Source organism: Furipterus horrens, unplaced genomic scaffold (assembly GCF_987537825.1).
Source record: "Furipterus horrens unplaced genomic scaffold, mFurHor1.1.pri manual_scaffold_3, whole genome shotgun sequence".
Taxonomy (NCBI): Eukaryota; Metazoa; Chordata; class Mammalia; order Chiroptera; family Furipteridae; genus Furipterus; species Furipterus horrens.
The window spans coordinates 139819526-139836752 of NW_028327173.1; the positions used below are offsets into that span (position 1 = coordinate 139819526).

Sequence of the window (17227 nt, forward strand, 5' to 3'; positions counted from 1 at the left end):
CCGCTGTTAAGTCTATAAGCTGTCTTATGACTATAGCTCTGAACTGAGCCTCAGAAAGATTCTCTATTTGTTCATCAGTCAATGACTTCATTTGTTTTTTGTTAGCTGTGTGATTGATATTTCAATCATTAATTTCGCCATTCTGACCATTTTGTTTATCTTTCCTTCTTGGGCGGGGCGCTGTCACACCTCCTATGCTATATTGGGTGGAGCCCCATATGCTCATCACAACCTGGCAACCTTTCTCAGCACACTGTGACACTTTGCATGGGGGGGGTGTTCAAGATGGATTCCTGCTGTTACTCTCCACCGAGAAACCGGGAGCCAATGGTCTGCAGCCAGGGCCAGCTCCCTGGTGCTTCTCTCCTCCCTCCAAATACAGGTGTCTGCTTACCGGGTCCCGCTGTTAGCTGCTGCAGCTGCCGCCTCCAGCACAGTTTGTTCAGCCTCAGTTTCACCCTTCCTACCTGTCCAGACAAGCACCACTTGTTTATGATTTCATACATTGGACTTCCATGTAGCTTTATTTTCTGGAACTTATTATTTTTTGTTTTGTGGTGGTTGTAGTCCTTCTTAGTTGTGGAGGGAGACAGAGTGTGTAGGTCTATGCCTCCATCTTGGCGGGAAGTCTCTTTCATTCTTTGTATTCCAAATATCTTTTGATAATTTTCTCATTCTATATTCTAGGTTATTTCTGTCTGGTTGTATCTAATTTGAAATTAAACACAGCTATTAAATTTATCCTGAATCTGACGTTCATTTAAAAAAATAATTTATTTATTTGCTTGTTTATTTATGTATTTTTAGAGAGAGAGGAGAGGAGTAAGAGAGGGAGAGAAACATCACTGTGTGGTTGCCTCTCACTTGCGTCCCCAACTGGGGACCTGACGTGCAACCTAGGCATTTGCCCTGACTGGGAATCGAACCAGCGACACTTGACTCTCAGGCTGACTCTCAATCCACTGAGCCACAGCAGCAACGAGTGAAGTTCATTTTTATAGTGTCCTCCTTATTTATATTTCCAGCTCTCTTTTTATTTGTCAAAAAATACTAACGTTATTTATATTCTTTAAGGTTTTCTTTTTGTGATTTTGATTTTTTCTGTTGTTTTCTGTCTCTTGCTTACATAGCCTTGCTCTCTCGGTGTTCATTGATGTTTGACTGTAAACTCTAATTTCTTCAAAGCTCATCCATAGAATACTTTGAGTCCTAGAATAAAGAATATTTGTGTTCTCTTCTATCAGGAGGCATTACAACTATGGAACCAGAAATTGTGAACAAAATTATTAGCTAACAGTGATTCAGAGTACTCAATAATAAAAACTAAAACTCAAAAAATATGTGTGAGCACACTTCTGGCTCATTATTTTTTCTCTTTTTAGTTTTTGGGTGGTAAGTCTTTAAAAATCTATTTTACTGCTACCCTGAGAATATATATTTTTGAAACCTCAGGTTGCTGGGTAATATATCCCTGGGTGAGCTGGACTTTGTCTCCTATGCATCTCTGTTCCTACCACTAATACTTGTGGCCTTGAAAACAGAAAACAGGTCCTCACAGTGAAAGCTGATTTCTATTCACCATATATTTCTCTGGGTTCCCAATTTCATTTGATTTTTAGATTCTCAATATTCCACACCATCTTTTATTTTGGCCAACTCATCAAAGTATTTCAAAAAAATGTTATTCCAACATGTATTTGTTTTTAGTGAGAGGGTCAGTAAATCCATCTAATGTGACAGAAGATGGAAATAGAGTGCAACTATATAGTTTCTGCATTGTCAAGTCATGTAGCATTTCAAATTGTTAAGTTATGCAAATCCCCACATTAGTTTCAGTCTTAGATATAGTTTAATATTCAGTGTCCTTCCTTTTGTCCTAGTTTCTTGATTTTCATGTGGTTGAATTTTGTTTTCATAGTTTATTCAAAAGTGTTGTTAGAAACAACTTTCCCAGATTTTTGTTTAATGTTTAAAATTGTTTGTAAATTTTATTTTAATGCCACTTTCACTAGGTATAAAATCTGAGATTTACACTTAATTGTCTGAAGAATTTTGTACCTTTTCTACCACCTCACCTCCATTTACTTAAGGATAGATAATTATACTGTATAGCAATGCAAGATGGGCAAACTGGCCTGCTTCCAATGGAGCTGAGTGAGCAAGACATCACCACCTTTGTTAAAGGAAGACTCCAATACCTAGGGAGAAAGAGATTGCCAGTATTGGTTGGGTTTTAAAAATATATAATTTATATATTTTTAATGAATATGTATTGTTTCAGTAATTAAAAGTTACACAATAACTTTATTTTTGTTTGGATAATAAAGTCCATCTTGTTAACAATGAGATTAACAAAAAGCTATGAGATGAGTGGAATGTGAGTTTTAAAATCTCAGGAAGGTCAGTGAATAATTGAAAGTACAGTCTTTATGTGGAGCTAAAGATACTAACTTAATCTAGATATAGCTGATAATAAAAATAGAAGCTCAACAACAGTTTTGGAAGGAAAGAGAAATGAAAGAGACTGAAAGACAAAAGCAAGATCGAAAGATATTTAGAAGTAACAGAGAAAAACATAGGAAAGAGTTACTTGGGGAAAAGGAGTCTACGTACATAACTGAGGGTATGGGGTTATTTAGAGGCATGAAAAGACTATACATGAGATTAATACCTATTTATCCTACACTAGCCTATATTATATCCCTGTTAATTGTCTAAGGCAGTATTACAAAATCTTGGCACTATTGACATTTTGGACCAGATAATTTCTGCAGAGTGATTGAGACATATTTAACAGTATCCCTGGCTCCTATGTACAAGATGCCAATTTTATTCCCCAGTTGTGACTGCCAAAAATGTCGCCAAACATTGCCAAATGTCCCTTAGAGGCTGGATTTGCCCCCAGTTGGGAACTACTGATATGTCTTCATATCAATTATATTCTCCATGAATCAACGTAAGTCACTGCTCACCCATATGCCAATGTAAATTCTACCAATATTAATTTGAGATAGTATTTCTAATTAAGCAATTTTTCATTACACTACAATTTTTGGTGTTTTTTTTCCTTCTTATTCCTAGCATCAATGTTTTCCCAAATATCCTTTGTAGCAATATGCTGGTGTTTGAAGAACATACTAAGTCAACAGTCCCTTTCCCAAGAACATTAATTTTAGGTGAACGAAGAAAAAGTGACAAAGTAAATAGAAATCTGGCTAGTTAAGATACAGAGAAATAATAATAAGGTAACATAAAATCTAAGAACATAACGTCATTTTTATCATCTATGTGTATTTTTTTATGTTAGAATTTTTCATACTCTGGTATATAATGTTAGAGAATTCTACTATTTTATTCATTTCCAGACAATGAGAAATTAATTCAAAATTAAAGAATCATAATTTTAATCAATGTCTTTGGGTTCTTTGAAGGGAAGTCACTGTAGCATTGAAGATAAAAGAGTGTCATCATAGAGAAAAATTCCCAAAGAACAAATCATATGCCGCATCATTTAATCCTGTATACCTCAGGTGCACAGGGTCAATCACAAATTATCACTTCAATTAATATAATGTAAATAAAGAGTACCTTAGAATTGTTTCAGCATTCACTCACATATATTTAATACTGATGCTGACAGGAATCTACTTCCTCCCAAATCTAGCCATGTTATATAATCAAATAAAATATAAGATTAAAGCTGAAAGCACACAAAGTGTTCTCATACTTTGATAGAGAGACACCTCATTTTGAAACTGGAAAGTTAATTTAAGTAAACAAATTTATATGAATTTAAATATTATAATCTATCTTTTATGTTCTAAAACATAGGCAGTAGATGAGCTCGTTGTGTCAGGGAATAGAAAACTGGTCACTAACAAATAATTCACTGGAGGATTATGGAAACCAACATATCTAGATCTCTTCTGTATGTACTAAAAATGGTTTAATGAGAAAGAACGCTGATTTACAGTGTATAGTGCTAACAAAAGGAGCACCCTATTAATTTAATTTCAGCATAAGAGATAGAATTTGCATGTACAGAAAACACATAAAAATGGTAAAGGTAAGAGGAGTCTTAAATATCACACAGCTAGATGTCTATCAATTTCAGCCAACCTAGGACCCATTTCCTCCAAGTCTGCTTTCTCTCTGGAGGATGTAAATAGAGACTGGCTACAAAAACCACTAGTTGGCTAGAGACTTCTTCTGGAAATTGAAGGGTCTCTTGTAGTAACCAAACTATGCTCTGCTCTAAATTCATAAAGTTTGTTCCTAGGATGTAACAAAATCTTGAATTCTGTCACCAAAATATTGTGTGGCTATCACTTGAAATATCAATTGAAATAGCTTATATAAATGAATCCTCAATTTCAATCATTATCTCTGGCAAGAGGAAGAGATAAAGTAGAAAGTAATATAATTTTACAGTCCTAGGAAGATGGTTTACCAAACACCATCCCACTAGGCTCAGATTGAAATAGGACAACAATATTTCATTTGGTTACTTAAACTACTCATATTCATATCCTGGATACTTCTTCATATTTATAGTGGACATGCCTGCCAGGTCCTATGTATTTTATTGTTTCTAAACACACATTATCCTCACAGTCAAAGCCTCTCCAGAATAGTCACTCAATAAAAAATTAGTAGAAAATGTATATTTTAGTCTATCGTTATTATATGGTAAATTCTAATGTTGATCTGGCAGCAATTTCAGGGAGAGTGTGAGTAAATTCATTTCTATATTAATTTTGTTTTTCACCAAATAGAGAAAGAAAAACCTAGTAGGATTTTTAAGAACGCAAATGAAAGTAGGTAGTGAAAGTAGCATTATTACCACAGCAAATGCTTTCTATTTTAGGACAATAACCCTCAGAAGGACTATCAAATATGCCATTTATCTTTCACTTCTCTTTACATAAAATATGTGTTGACCAACTTCCTCATGGCTGTTTTTACTTCCTTGTTTCACATTGTGTAGATGATGGGGTTAAGTAAAGGGAATATCACAGTGTGGAACACAGACACCACTTTATCTAGGGGAAAAGAGTCAAATGGGTGAGCATAAGTGTAGATGGATGGCCCAAACATTAGTGCCACGATGGTGATGTGGGAATAGCAGGTGGACATGGCCCGGCTGGTGCTCTCCCCTGAGGCTGAGTGTTTCCTGAGCATGGCCAGGAGGAAGGCATAGGATGTTAGGAGAGCAATGAAACATACCACTGAGATAGAGACCACTGCTAAAGATCATCACTAACTCCTCCAGGAAGGTGTTGACACAGGCAATCTGGACAACCGGCGTGATGTCACAGAAGTAACTGTCTAACTCACTGGGTCCACAGAAGGGAATTTGAACAATGAGAGTCACCTGTATTATAGAATGAATGAAGCCTCCCATCCAGGAGAGAGCAACCAGAATACAGCAGACATCAATTCATGATAGTAGCATAATGGAGGGGGAGGCAGGTGGCAGCATAGCAGTCAAAGGCCATTACTGTGAGTAAGAACATCTCTGAGGCCCCAACAAAGTGCAAGAAAGATCTGTGCAATGCATCTTCCAAAGGAAATTTTCTTCCTTTCTACAAAGAAGTCGGTGAGCATTTTAGGTGCTGTGTGATGGAGGATACCAAATGTCACGGAAGGCCAGATTATCCAACAGGAAATATATGAGTGAGCTCAGATGGGGGTCAAACCTGATGGTGCAAATAATAAGAATATTCCCTGGAATAATGAACAAATAGAACAATAGAAATATAACAAACAAGGCTAGTTGTACCTCCTGAGTCTGTGATAGACCAGTGAGAACAAATTCTGTCACCCTAGTATAATTTGTAGGTTCCATTTCTTCACTTTCAAAATAATATGGCAATGAAAAATAAAGAAATTATAGTTACCTCAAATAGCATTTAATTAGAATTATACCACTGCTTTAAAATCATTAGATGTTTTCTGTCATTAAGAAATTGCATTAGGATACATTTGGTTGCTCCATTTTATGTTTGGTAAGCCAAGTTATGCTACTTCTTCAATGAAGGACTAACCAACACATATAAATCCTACATGAACATGGCCATGGCCTGAAATATTAGCAAACCCAGACCAATTCTGACCCTAGTCTGCATTTGTGATTTAATGCATGTCATAACAAACTTCACACATGGCCATGAAATCTCTATCCCAAAATATATGAGGTCTGTCTAGAAGGTTTCCAGCCATGTAATATGAAAAATAGAGATACTTATTGAAGATACAAGATACAAGAAACACTGTGCACAGGACAATCACACCTCAGTCCACTTCAAAGTAGGGACCTTGGGGCCTTACAGTGTTCTGCCAATCGCCATCAGCTGCCCCATTGTATTTTCCTGAATCTTATCAAAGGTCTGAAATTTCTTCCCTTTCAAAGGTTTTAGTTTTAGGAAAAGTAAGAAGTCACAGGGCATCAAATTGGGCTGTTGTGGAACTGAATTAACTGGATGATTTGATGTTCCTCCAAAAAACTCTGCATGACATGTGATGCATGAATGGGAACATTGTTTTGATGAAGATGCCAATCACCAGTTGCTCACAGCTGCAACCTTCTGAATCATCAAAATAGTTTTCTTGGAGGAATGTTCAAGCTTAATGCAAAATTTGATGCAGATTTGTTGCTTTATTCACTCAGTCATTTTGAATGTGATGGCTACACAGTACACGTGCTCACTCAATGACATTTACTGCCCCCACTGACTAGTAACAGTGAAGTCATCATTGTTCACACTCTCCTTGGCTGCCAGGTTATATTGATGTCATGCAAACAGTTCTCACTATACTAACAATGGCTGGGCTTTTTCCAGACAGACTTCATATAGCTTCTGTGTCACTTCTGTAAACTATTAATTTGTTTAATCAACAAATATTTAGGGAGTATGTACTATGTGGTAACTACTGAGAATACAATAAACCAGTAGCAGAAAATACTAAGATGTAGTAATTATCTTGATTTGCTATAAACTTTGTTGCCCACAGTAAAGTAGGCAAGAAGAAAGCATTAGAATCAGAGAAGAACTGATCTCAGTGTGAGATTTTTGAGGATCATTTGCTGGTTGAGCATTTCTTATACAGTATTCCCTCACTTATTGGTACTGCGTTCTAGACCCCTCCCCCTCCGCAAAGTAGGAACCTTATTTCTTTTATTCTACTCTCTTAAACCTACGTAACTTTAACAACATACATATGCAGTACCACAAAATCCCGTGATATAGCAAAATATCCACGATAAATAATTAACTATGATATTTTTAAAAATCCCGTGATACAGTGAGGCCGCGATAAGTGAACCACGATATAGAGAGGGACTCCTGTAATAGACTTAGATATGAAAAGTGAGCTCTTTGGTTATAACACAGCTGACCAGTTACTAGCTATCTGATCTTGAGGAACTCTCTTTTCTCTACCTCAATATGCCCTGTCAGTACAATGGAGATAATAATAGCACCTGCATTATAGGTATTATTGTAAGAATTAATGCAGTAATGCATGTAAAGCTCAGAAAAATACTTGGTACATGGCCTACATTTGCTTAAATTATTATTTTTATTGTTATTGTTATTATATTCCCTTGCAATGTAACAAGTTTAAAAGAGAAATTGTCATCCTACATATGATTTCTAAAATATTACCCTTTAATGTTTGTTTATACTTCTTTATCCTGACCCTATCCCCACCTACTACTATCTGTGGATCCACCTGAGTAAAAACAGGTCTTAGAAGTAGCTTAGAGAAGAAGACAAGTACATCTGACTTCCAAACACTATCGTTTCTCATTTTCTCTAGGCTACAGTTCTGTGTGAGTGATGATAAATCACTGTTATTAAATCCTCCAGCTATTCTCAGGAGAATTTTTTCCAAAAATTCTTGAAATTTTGTATGAATAATTTCAAATAGCACCATAGGAATTTGGGATCCCATAGTAGTATTCTGTTTATATCTCCAATAAAAGCTTTACTCATTGACTTGTAATTATTCAGTTTGTATTTTGGCCAGAATATAACAGAAAGTCTAAGCTCCTGAGGTCATGAAGTGTGCCTCATATATATATGTATCTAGTGCCTAAGATAGCTCTTGGAACATTGGATCCTTAAATACACTTATGGAAGGAAGGAAGGAAGGAACGATGGAAGGATGGAAGGAAGGAAGGAAAAATGGATTTTAAAATGAATAAATACATTTATTAATGACTTGTAGAAAAAGGTGTCAAGTCCTTCCAAATCATATTGTTTTATAATTCACTTGGTGTGTCCTGACTTTGCTTCATGATTCTTAATTATTTTTTCACGGAATCCTCCTTTTAAAATACCTATTCTACCCATACTGATTTCAAACAAGAGTCTCTTCTCTTTAAGATTTTTTTATATTCACTTCCAACATTATTGCTACTACCAACTCCAATCCATTCACAATGAAACATCTCAGGCCCTGTCTCTCCCACCTGCTTCACAGTGGGAATCCTGAAAGAACCATCATAAACTGTAATTTCCTGACCTCATTTCAGGAGTGACAGGATTGAAGAGTTTAAAGTTATTTTAATGATTTGGCACTCTGAAGAGGCATAAATCAGAAAAACCTTCTCTGTTTGAGATAGTTTAAGAACGGTTTATCCTGTATGAGATGACCAAGGTGTCTTCTCCATGCCTTTTTCAGCCTTGGGTTTAAATAGTTTAGCTGTAGGGATCAAGCAAAAACAGAAATAGTTTATTGATCAACTCTGCAGTTAAGATCTGCTCTATACCATACTATGTTTTTCTAACAACTTTCCTTACTGAAGGCTTTCTGCTTCTTACCACGAGTCTCTGAGTATGTTACATAGTTATTCCCATCATTATATTCATCCCATTGTTCCCAAAATAGAGTGGTTGATGTAAACATTAAACACTATTCTTCCACCTACCAATTATTGGTGCCAGTTTGGTGTAATCTGGGACAGTAGAGGGGGGTGTTAAAGCTCCCTACTATGAGTGTGTTGCTGTTGATACATATTTTGTAGTCTTCCAATATTTTCCTTATATATTTGGGTGCTCCTATATTGGTTGCATATATGTTTACCAGGGTTATATCTTCTTGATGGACTGTTCCCTTGAGTATTATGAAATGTCCTTCATTGTCTCTTTTTATGGTCTTTGCTGTGAAATCTGTTTTGTCTGATATAAGTATTGCTACCCTTGCTTTTTTTTTTTATGTCCATTTGTTCAGAATACTTTTTCCCATTTTTTCACTTTCAGTCTGTGTAAATCTTTTGTTTTGAGATGTGTATCTTGTAGACAGCATATATATGGGTCACGTTTTCTAATCCATTTCACTACCCTATGTCTTTTTATTGGAGCATTTAATCCATTTACATTTAAGGTTATTATTAACAGGTATTTATTTATTTACCTTTGTACCTGTGTTCCTCTTCTTCTTTCTTTCTTTTTTTCTTTTTCTTAAAGCATTCCCTTTAGCATCTCTTGCAATGCTGGTTTGGTGAGATATATTCTTTTAGTCTTCCTTTTTGGGGGAAACTTTGTATTTCACCTTCCATTCTGAAAGAAAGCATTGCTGAGTAGAATATTCTTGGTAGAGTACTTTTGTTTTTCATTGCTTGGACTATTTTTTGCCATTCCTTTCTGTCTGGAAGTGTTTCTGTTGAGAAATCAGCTGATAGTCTTATTGGAGCTCCCTTGTATGTTATTTGCTTTTTTTCTCTTGTTGCCTTTATGATTCTCTCTTTGTCTTTGAATGTTGGCATTTTAATTATGATGTGCCTTGAAGTGGGCCTTTTTGGGTTCATCTTCATTGGAACTCTCTGTGCTTTCTGGACTTGCATGATTTTTTCTCTCACCAAGTTAGGAATGTTTTCTGTCATTACTTTTTCAATCATGTTTTCTAGCCCATGCTCCTCTTCTTCTTCTTGTATCCCTATGATATGGATATTGTTTTATTTAATGTTGTCCCACAGTTCTCGTAAACCTCTTCATTTGGCATGCTTTTGATTGCTTCTACTGTGTTCTTCAGGTAAGAAACTATATTCTTTGTTTCTTCCTGGTTCTTATTGATAGTTCCTATGTCCTTTTTTATGCTGGTGTAGTTCTCAGTAAGTTTCTTGTAGCTTCCCTGAAGTTCTTTGTAGTTTCCCTGGAGTTCTTTGTAGTTCCCCTTGAGTTCATTGAGCTTCCTCATTACTATTGTTTTGAATTTCATGTCTGATACGTTGCTTACCTCTATTCCATCTATCCCTCCTTCTGGAAATTCCTCCTTACCTTTTGGTGGGGTGTTGTTCCTGTTTGGTGGGGTGTTATTCTGCCTCCCCGTTATGGGTGGCTGGTCTTGTTTGTTTCTGCTTCTTAGATTTATCTGCTTTTATTTTCTGCCTTTGTGATGTGACCTTGTATACAGTTATTGAGCTGCTGCCTCCAGATGACACCACTTGGAGGGGAGTAGTCTGCTTAAGTGATTTCTCCCATAGCATTGGGGATGATTCTGTACTGGGATCTAGTCCACTGCTTTCTCCAGAACCAGCACCCAAAACTTTGTAAGTGTCTCTAGTTTCTTCGCCCTCTTTGGCCTCAGCCAGGGGCAAGTGCACTCCCTCACACAGGCCCGGGGTGCGTTGACCAGTTGCACACTGGGGTAGGAGGGTCCAAGGCTCTTCTGCCCACCGGCACAGCGCTGGCAGTGGGTGGACTCGCTGTGAGCCTATTCCAGCAGATGGGGGCGCCTCTGCGCACCGGCAGGCAGGTTGGTTGCGTGCCTGGGCGGGCAGACCAGGGTACTTCTGTGTGTGCGCTTGCATGACACAGGGCAAGGGTTGGGGAGTGGGTAAGTACATTTCTGCACCTGAACTCCTCAAGAATCTCGCCCCACCCCTAGCCTCTCCTCCCCTGTCCACAAAAAACAATCAAAACAGAAAAAGAAAAAAGAAAAACACATTCACACACACTCACAAAAGTATGCCATTCCTTGCCTCTCAGAGCCAGATGTCACCTGGCCCACTCCTGGCTCTGAGAGCGGGCAGAGCCTCACTCTCCTCCTGAGTCCTCTCGGGGAAACCCAGGGTCACTAAAAAATCTTTGTGCATTGCCAGCCACAGCTCGGGCAGCCAAGCCAGCCAGAAACCTCATCTCATCCCTTTCTCCTCCACTATCCTCACCAGACAGTTTGCTCCCAGACAGTCTTCTCTGATCCAGCAGCGCCAAGGCTCAACTCCTGCCAGTATCCAGATGCTAACTGAGATGTTCTGTCCAGAATTAGCCTAAACTACAGACAGGTCTTAAGAGCAAGCAAGCGCAGCTTCCCCTCACTCCTTCACCATCTTCCAGATTTCCGTGAATTTGTTCTTTTAATTTCATTTCAGTCAGAGGAAAGCAAATTAAACATTTATTTATTTAATATTGAGGTTTTAAAATTAATACAAACTACCATATTTCTCTTCTTACAAATTTGTCTTGACATAGTTATTTTATTATTACATATTATTCAACTATTCTGTCTTTTAAAATTACAAGAATACAAGCATTATTCAGTGTTAGAAGAGATTCAGACTGATTATCTGCAGTGTTTATGGTTCATGGAAATTTTCTTTTTTTGAATTTTGAATTTTTATTTTTTATTGAATTTACTGGGGTGACTGGTTAATAAAATTATATAGGTTTCAGTTGTACAATTCTATAATACATCACCTGTATATTTTATTGTGTATTCACCACCCCAAGTCAAATCTCCTATCACTATTTATCCCCCCTACCCTCTTCTACCTGCCCCAGCCCTCTTCTTCTCTGGTAATCACCATACTGTCATCTGTGTCTGTTAAAGTTTTTGTTTTGTTTTGTTTTTGTTTTTCTTAATCCCGTCACTTTTTTTACCCAGCCCTACAACCTCACTCCCCTCTGACAGCTGTCAGTCTGTTCTCTTGTCTATGGGTCTGTTTCTATTTTGCTTGTTAGTTTATTTTGTTCATTAGATTCCACACATGCATGAAACTATATAAGCAAATTAAATACTTAAATAAACATTTTTCCACAACTAATAATGTGAATTCCGGATGTATAAATGGAGGGAATGATCTAAACCTGTTTGATTCTACAGAGATCAGGTATATAGCCCTTCCTAAATTCTGGGTCTCACAGTTGAAGCAGTACATGGGCAAACTGTAGTGCATTAAGAGGAAAGAAACTTAGAGGGGCTGAGAAGTATGGAAAATGAGTAACAGTGGAAGGAACTAGGATATTTAAATTGGTGAACAAAAGATTATTGGGACAAAGTAAGGGCAATTATTTAAGAGCAATACAATTTGTCTTATTTAATCTCCAAAGTTCAGAATTAAAAGTAAGTGGGAGCAGGGGTTGGGCACAGCAGGGGAGAGCAATGGGGGGAAATTGGGACAACTGTAATAGAACAATAATTTAAAAAGTAATAGTTAAAATTCATAAGGAAACTTATTGTGATTCAATATGAAGAATAACTTTCTTACAATGTGCAGTAATGGAACAGGCTGCTTCATGGGACTATTTTAAATCATGGATGTTGACAGATACAGGCTGAGAAAGTGGTAAAAGGGATTTAAGCATCAGAAGCAAATTTCTTTCAATTCTGAAATTCCATGATATGCATCTAAGATGCATCAAGAAAAGAAGAAAACTATCCAGGTAACCTCGATGAAATAAAAGAGTGTAATGGGAAATATTAAGGTTAATGAGAACTTGAGATCACTGACAAAAATGAGACGTATTTTCCAAGATCATAAGTTGACAGCAGACAAAGTTGGGGCTGTGGAAAGGACTTCTGGAATGTGGCTTGGTCAGCAAAGTCCCAGAGTTATGCCATGGGACTGAAATAATCTGACTTTATTAATTGAAGAGTGATTCCTTAGCTTGACCAAAGATTCTGTAGGGGTTTTCAGGGGATTCCCCAGCTGAACAAGGAAAAAATATATGACCACGAGATGGCAGTAACACACATGAGTTTTATTTGGTGACATTGCTTTTGACAGATTTGCACGCAGGAGAAAATGTTTGCCTATGTTAACTTCGTAACAAGATAAGTTGACATTGGTTAGAGATAGAAAGACAGAGAGGAGAACATAGAGTGCTGGATTGGGTCTCTGAGGAACTGGGGCCAAATGCAAACTTTATGATGTAACAGCTGTACCAGGGTCATAAATCACTTAACCTTTATGTGCTCAGACTCCCCACGTACGATATCAGACCACAACTATTGTTCTCCTCCATGTAATACTATTACAGTGAGAGCCTTATGAATTAGGAAAGCTCTTTGTATTTCTGGACCTTTGGTGACTTGCAAACACGGTTTCAATTTAGATTCAACATGCTGACAAATATCTCATTGATTCTTGCCCAATCCCACTAGAATAAAGTAAAAAAAAGTCTTTTCACCAAACAAGTAAAAACATTAATTGGGCAGAATGAATTTATTATGAAAAAATGCAGATGTGATTCTGAAAAACATTTTTTGTGTTCTTTTTTAAGGGATGCCTTGTGTTGAGAGGACTAGCAGGTATCAGAACTGTTTTTTGAATGAATATCTTGTTTCCAAGTACTTTCAATATATTATCCCTTTGGATCTGGCTTCTTTGTGTATCATTTGTAGTGTGAAAAGTGGGCCTGAACAGAACATTGTCTGCAGAGCCCTGCCATTCTGAACCTGCCCTCCAGTGCTGGGATGGCACCCAGGCCCCAGCTGGAGTTATTCTGGATGGGCTGAATCTGCCTTTCATAGCCCCTAGTCCTCTCTCTCTCTCGCCCAGCTTTCCTTAGTCTTTTCCAGAGTTGTTTGCAGAAGGTGTCCCAGTCAACCATCCCTTGGGACAAATCAAAGTAGTCATCCTTCTGCAGCCACCGACTAAGGCGGTGGTAGCTGTGCAGCTGCTGCTGATCAATAGGTTTCAGAAACAGCAGCAGAAGGCAAGCAGTCCCAGGCCTGGCCACCAAGTTGTGGGTGGCCAGCCTTAGCTCCAGAATGCACCAGAGACTTCCCAGGGCCTGGCAGCTGAGCACAGAGAGGGTGGCTCTGCTGCTGTCCATGCTGGCATCTGTGGCCTCCATCCTGTCCTGCCCAACCCCAAAGTCCCTCTCAGGCAGGCATAATCTCAAACCCTCACCATCTGGAAGAGGCTTCTCAAGGGCAGGAACCAGTTCTTCCAGCACCCAGGCTTGGTCCTGCTCACAATAGGATACAAAGACATCTAGTGGAATTGATTTCTGGGATGCTGCCCACCCAATTTCCACCACCAGGTATGAAATAGGGTCTGGAGGTGGCGAAGCCAGGGCCATTTAGGACAGCCAAGCAACGCAAGGACGGTGAGCAGGAGCACCAGAGTGAAGCTGGTTAGAAAGCTCTGAAACTCAAGATCATGTGGGCAGTGACCAGAAAGGAAGGAGAGCAATGGCATCTCGAAGTAATCAGAGGCATCAGCCTTGCAGATGGATTTCTCCAGCCCATACACAAAGGTGTTTGGGGCCAGTGTTGCCCAATGCCCCACCCAAGAGCTTTCACATTGGCAGGTAAAGTTGATATCTGAGAAATAAACATACTGAGGCATCTGAGGGATTAGTTCCCGGAGGCTGCTGTCCAGCCCCAGTGCCTATTCGGAGTTGAGCAGCAGCAGCTGAAGGAGGCCCAAGCCCCTGAAGCTGGAGATGGAGAGGTTCCTGAGGTTCAGGTTACTCAACACCAGCACCTGTAACTGAGGCAGCTCTTTCAGCAGCATCTCCAGCTGCACCAATCTTCAATTGTAGAACAAATCCAAGTCCCCCAGCTGCAGCACTCTCAGCCTTGGCATCCCAAATAGTTGTAGCTTTTCTGCACCATCGTGATCAGACCAGAAGTGCAAGTACTCCAGGAGAGGAAGCTGTGAGAAGACTTTCCGGGATAGATAGCCAGAGAAAATGGAGGGGCTGCAGCCTCGCAGAGTAAGGTGACGCAGGGAAGGAAAATGGACTGTGGTGTTAAGTGGATACAGCAATATATAGTTAGTCTATATTGTAAGATTCTTGAAGAACAAGAAGAGTTCTCCACTGGAGACCCAAAATGTTATGGAAGTGGTTGCCCATAACTCCAAGCTAAGCAGTGTTGAAGGCCAGGGAGGGTAGATCTCCAGCATCTCAGAAGAACCCAGATGTAGATGGCTTAGCTTCTGGGAACCCTGGAGATGTCAGCCTGAGAAATGCTCTAAGTGGGTGCCCAGGAGATTCAGTGAAGTAAGGGCAGGAAGAAAGGAGAAGCAGCCTGGATTCAGCACCTCAATTTGGTTCCAACTCAGGTCTAGGGTCTTCAGCCACCTCAGTCCTTCCAGGCTCTCACTGAATAAGTTGGAGATGTTGTTACCACTTAGCCAGAGCTCCTGGAGTTGAGGAAGAGAGGAGATGGCCTTGCAGGGTAGAACACAGAGCTCATTGTGGGACAGATCTAGCACTCTCAGACTTGAGCTGACCAGCCCTTCCGGGAGCACCAAGGTTGGACCTAGCTTATTCACTGACAGATTGAGCCTCTGAAGCTGGGGCAGGGAACTCAGGAAATTGGATGGAAGTAACTGAAGGCCATTGGCATGGAGGCTAAGGGCTTCCAGGGAGCAGCAGCTTAGGAGATCCCCAGCCTCTAGGTTCCGGATTTGGTTTCTCCAGAGGTCAAGTACATGAAGTGCAAAGTCACCTGTCACATTCCCAGGCAGTTTTTTTGCACCTGTCCCCACAAGGTAGAGGGAGTCAAAATGGAGCAGCCCTGAGCGTAGGGGGTCTAATGCACTTAGTGGGGTGCCATCCAATCTCAGGGAATGGAGCTGGAGGCCATGAAGAGCTTGGCCGCCTACCCTGCTCAGCTGCAGGTTGGCAGACAGATCCAGCACCTCCAGGAAGGGGGTCCATGGGCTGGGGCTGGTTGTAAGAGAGGAGCCAAGGACAAGGTTTGGGAATAGGCCTTGCAATTCCTGCAACTCCGTCGGACAGCGGTGCTTCAAAGTTAGACGACTAAGGCTGGTGGGCAACTGAATGTTCTGGCTATTATTCAAGCAGTAGCCATGGAAGGAAAGGGTGTTGAGAAATCTCAGGGGCTCCAGGGTGTCTGGAGGGAGAAACAGACTGACACAACAGGGAGCATGATGCTCAAAGGAAAGGTGCTGCAGCTGGTCCAATCCTTGAAATGTCCCAGATGTAATCCTAGTGGCACCCAGCTGTAGCCTCAGAAGCTGCAGTGTGGGGAAGTGTCTGAAGGTATCAGCAGGCAGGATGGGAACTGTACCCTGGAGGCATAGTGCCTCTGTATCCCAGGGCACTGCTCTTAGTGTCTGGGCCAGGTCTTTAACATTGAAGCATGATGCAAAAAGATGCAGTCCTGGGGCCAAGGGACAGAATGGGACGTAGGAGGAGATATTAGACAATAGGGAGCTGTCTCCTATGGTGCAATTGGGAGCAGTCCATGCCCAACTCATCCAGCAGAGACTCATCAAGGCCAGCAGTGAGAGAAACAGGAGACTGAAGGAGAACAGCGGTCTTTCCATCTTTTTTCCTGCTTATAGGGAAAGAAGAGGAGTGTCAAAACCTACAAAAGCCCAAAATCCTAGGCCTAGGGCTTCTTATTCTCACAATATGTCAGGGAACATGTTGAAGAACTCTGTGATTACAATATAAAGGAGACATTTGGCCAAGCAAGGAACTCGAGCTGGGCTCACTCAGATGTGCCTCCTGCAGACAGAAAGCCAGCAGAGACAGAAAGAGAGTGACAGACCAGCAAGAAGAGCCTGCAATGTGTGACAAGATCTCAGCAGAGAAATCGGTGACACATGCCAATTCTCCTGCTGGGGATGATTAGCTCAGGTTTCTAACTTCTTTGCAGGGGACCTGTGAGCTATAAATGGGTTACTTCCAAGACCAGCCAACAAATTTACTTATTACAAAGTAGATTGGAGGAGAAACATATGGTAGTGACACGAATGTAATAAAACCTGAACATACATTCTTACTTATTTTACTCATGAGGCAATTGAATGTCAAAGAAGTTAAGTGACTTGCCCAAGGTCACAGAAGTAAAAGTGGCAGAGTTGTGACTACATTTCAGGTATTCTGCCTCCAAGTTTGGTGGCCTTTCCACTACAAAAGTCCTCAGGCAGGGCTAAAGAAACATTTTAAGTGAATTCTACTATTGAGTTTACATTGAGTTTATTAAGAGAGACTCAGAAATTAGTTCAGGTAAA

The 17227-nt window shown here is 39.8% G+C and overlaps 1 protein-coding gene and 1 pseudogene across 1 annotated transcript; both read right to left on the reverse strand.

Moving 5' to 3' along the window:
- Nucleotides 1–4910: 4910 nt before the first annotated feature.
- Nucleotides 4911–5848, reverse strand: LOC150016191 (olfactory receptor 4M1-like; annotated as a pseudogene).
- A 7771-nt stretch (nt 5849–13619) lies between these two features.
- On the reverse strand, nt 13620–16534 carry LOC150016192 (toll-like receptor 11). Its single transcript, XM_090268331.1, is given in 2 exon segments — nt 13620–14227; nt 14230–16534. Coding segments are annotated over 2 exon segments (2913 nt in total).
- Nucleotides 16535–17227: the final 693 nt, after the last annotated feature.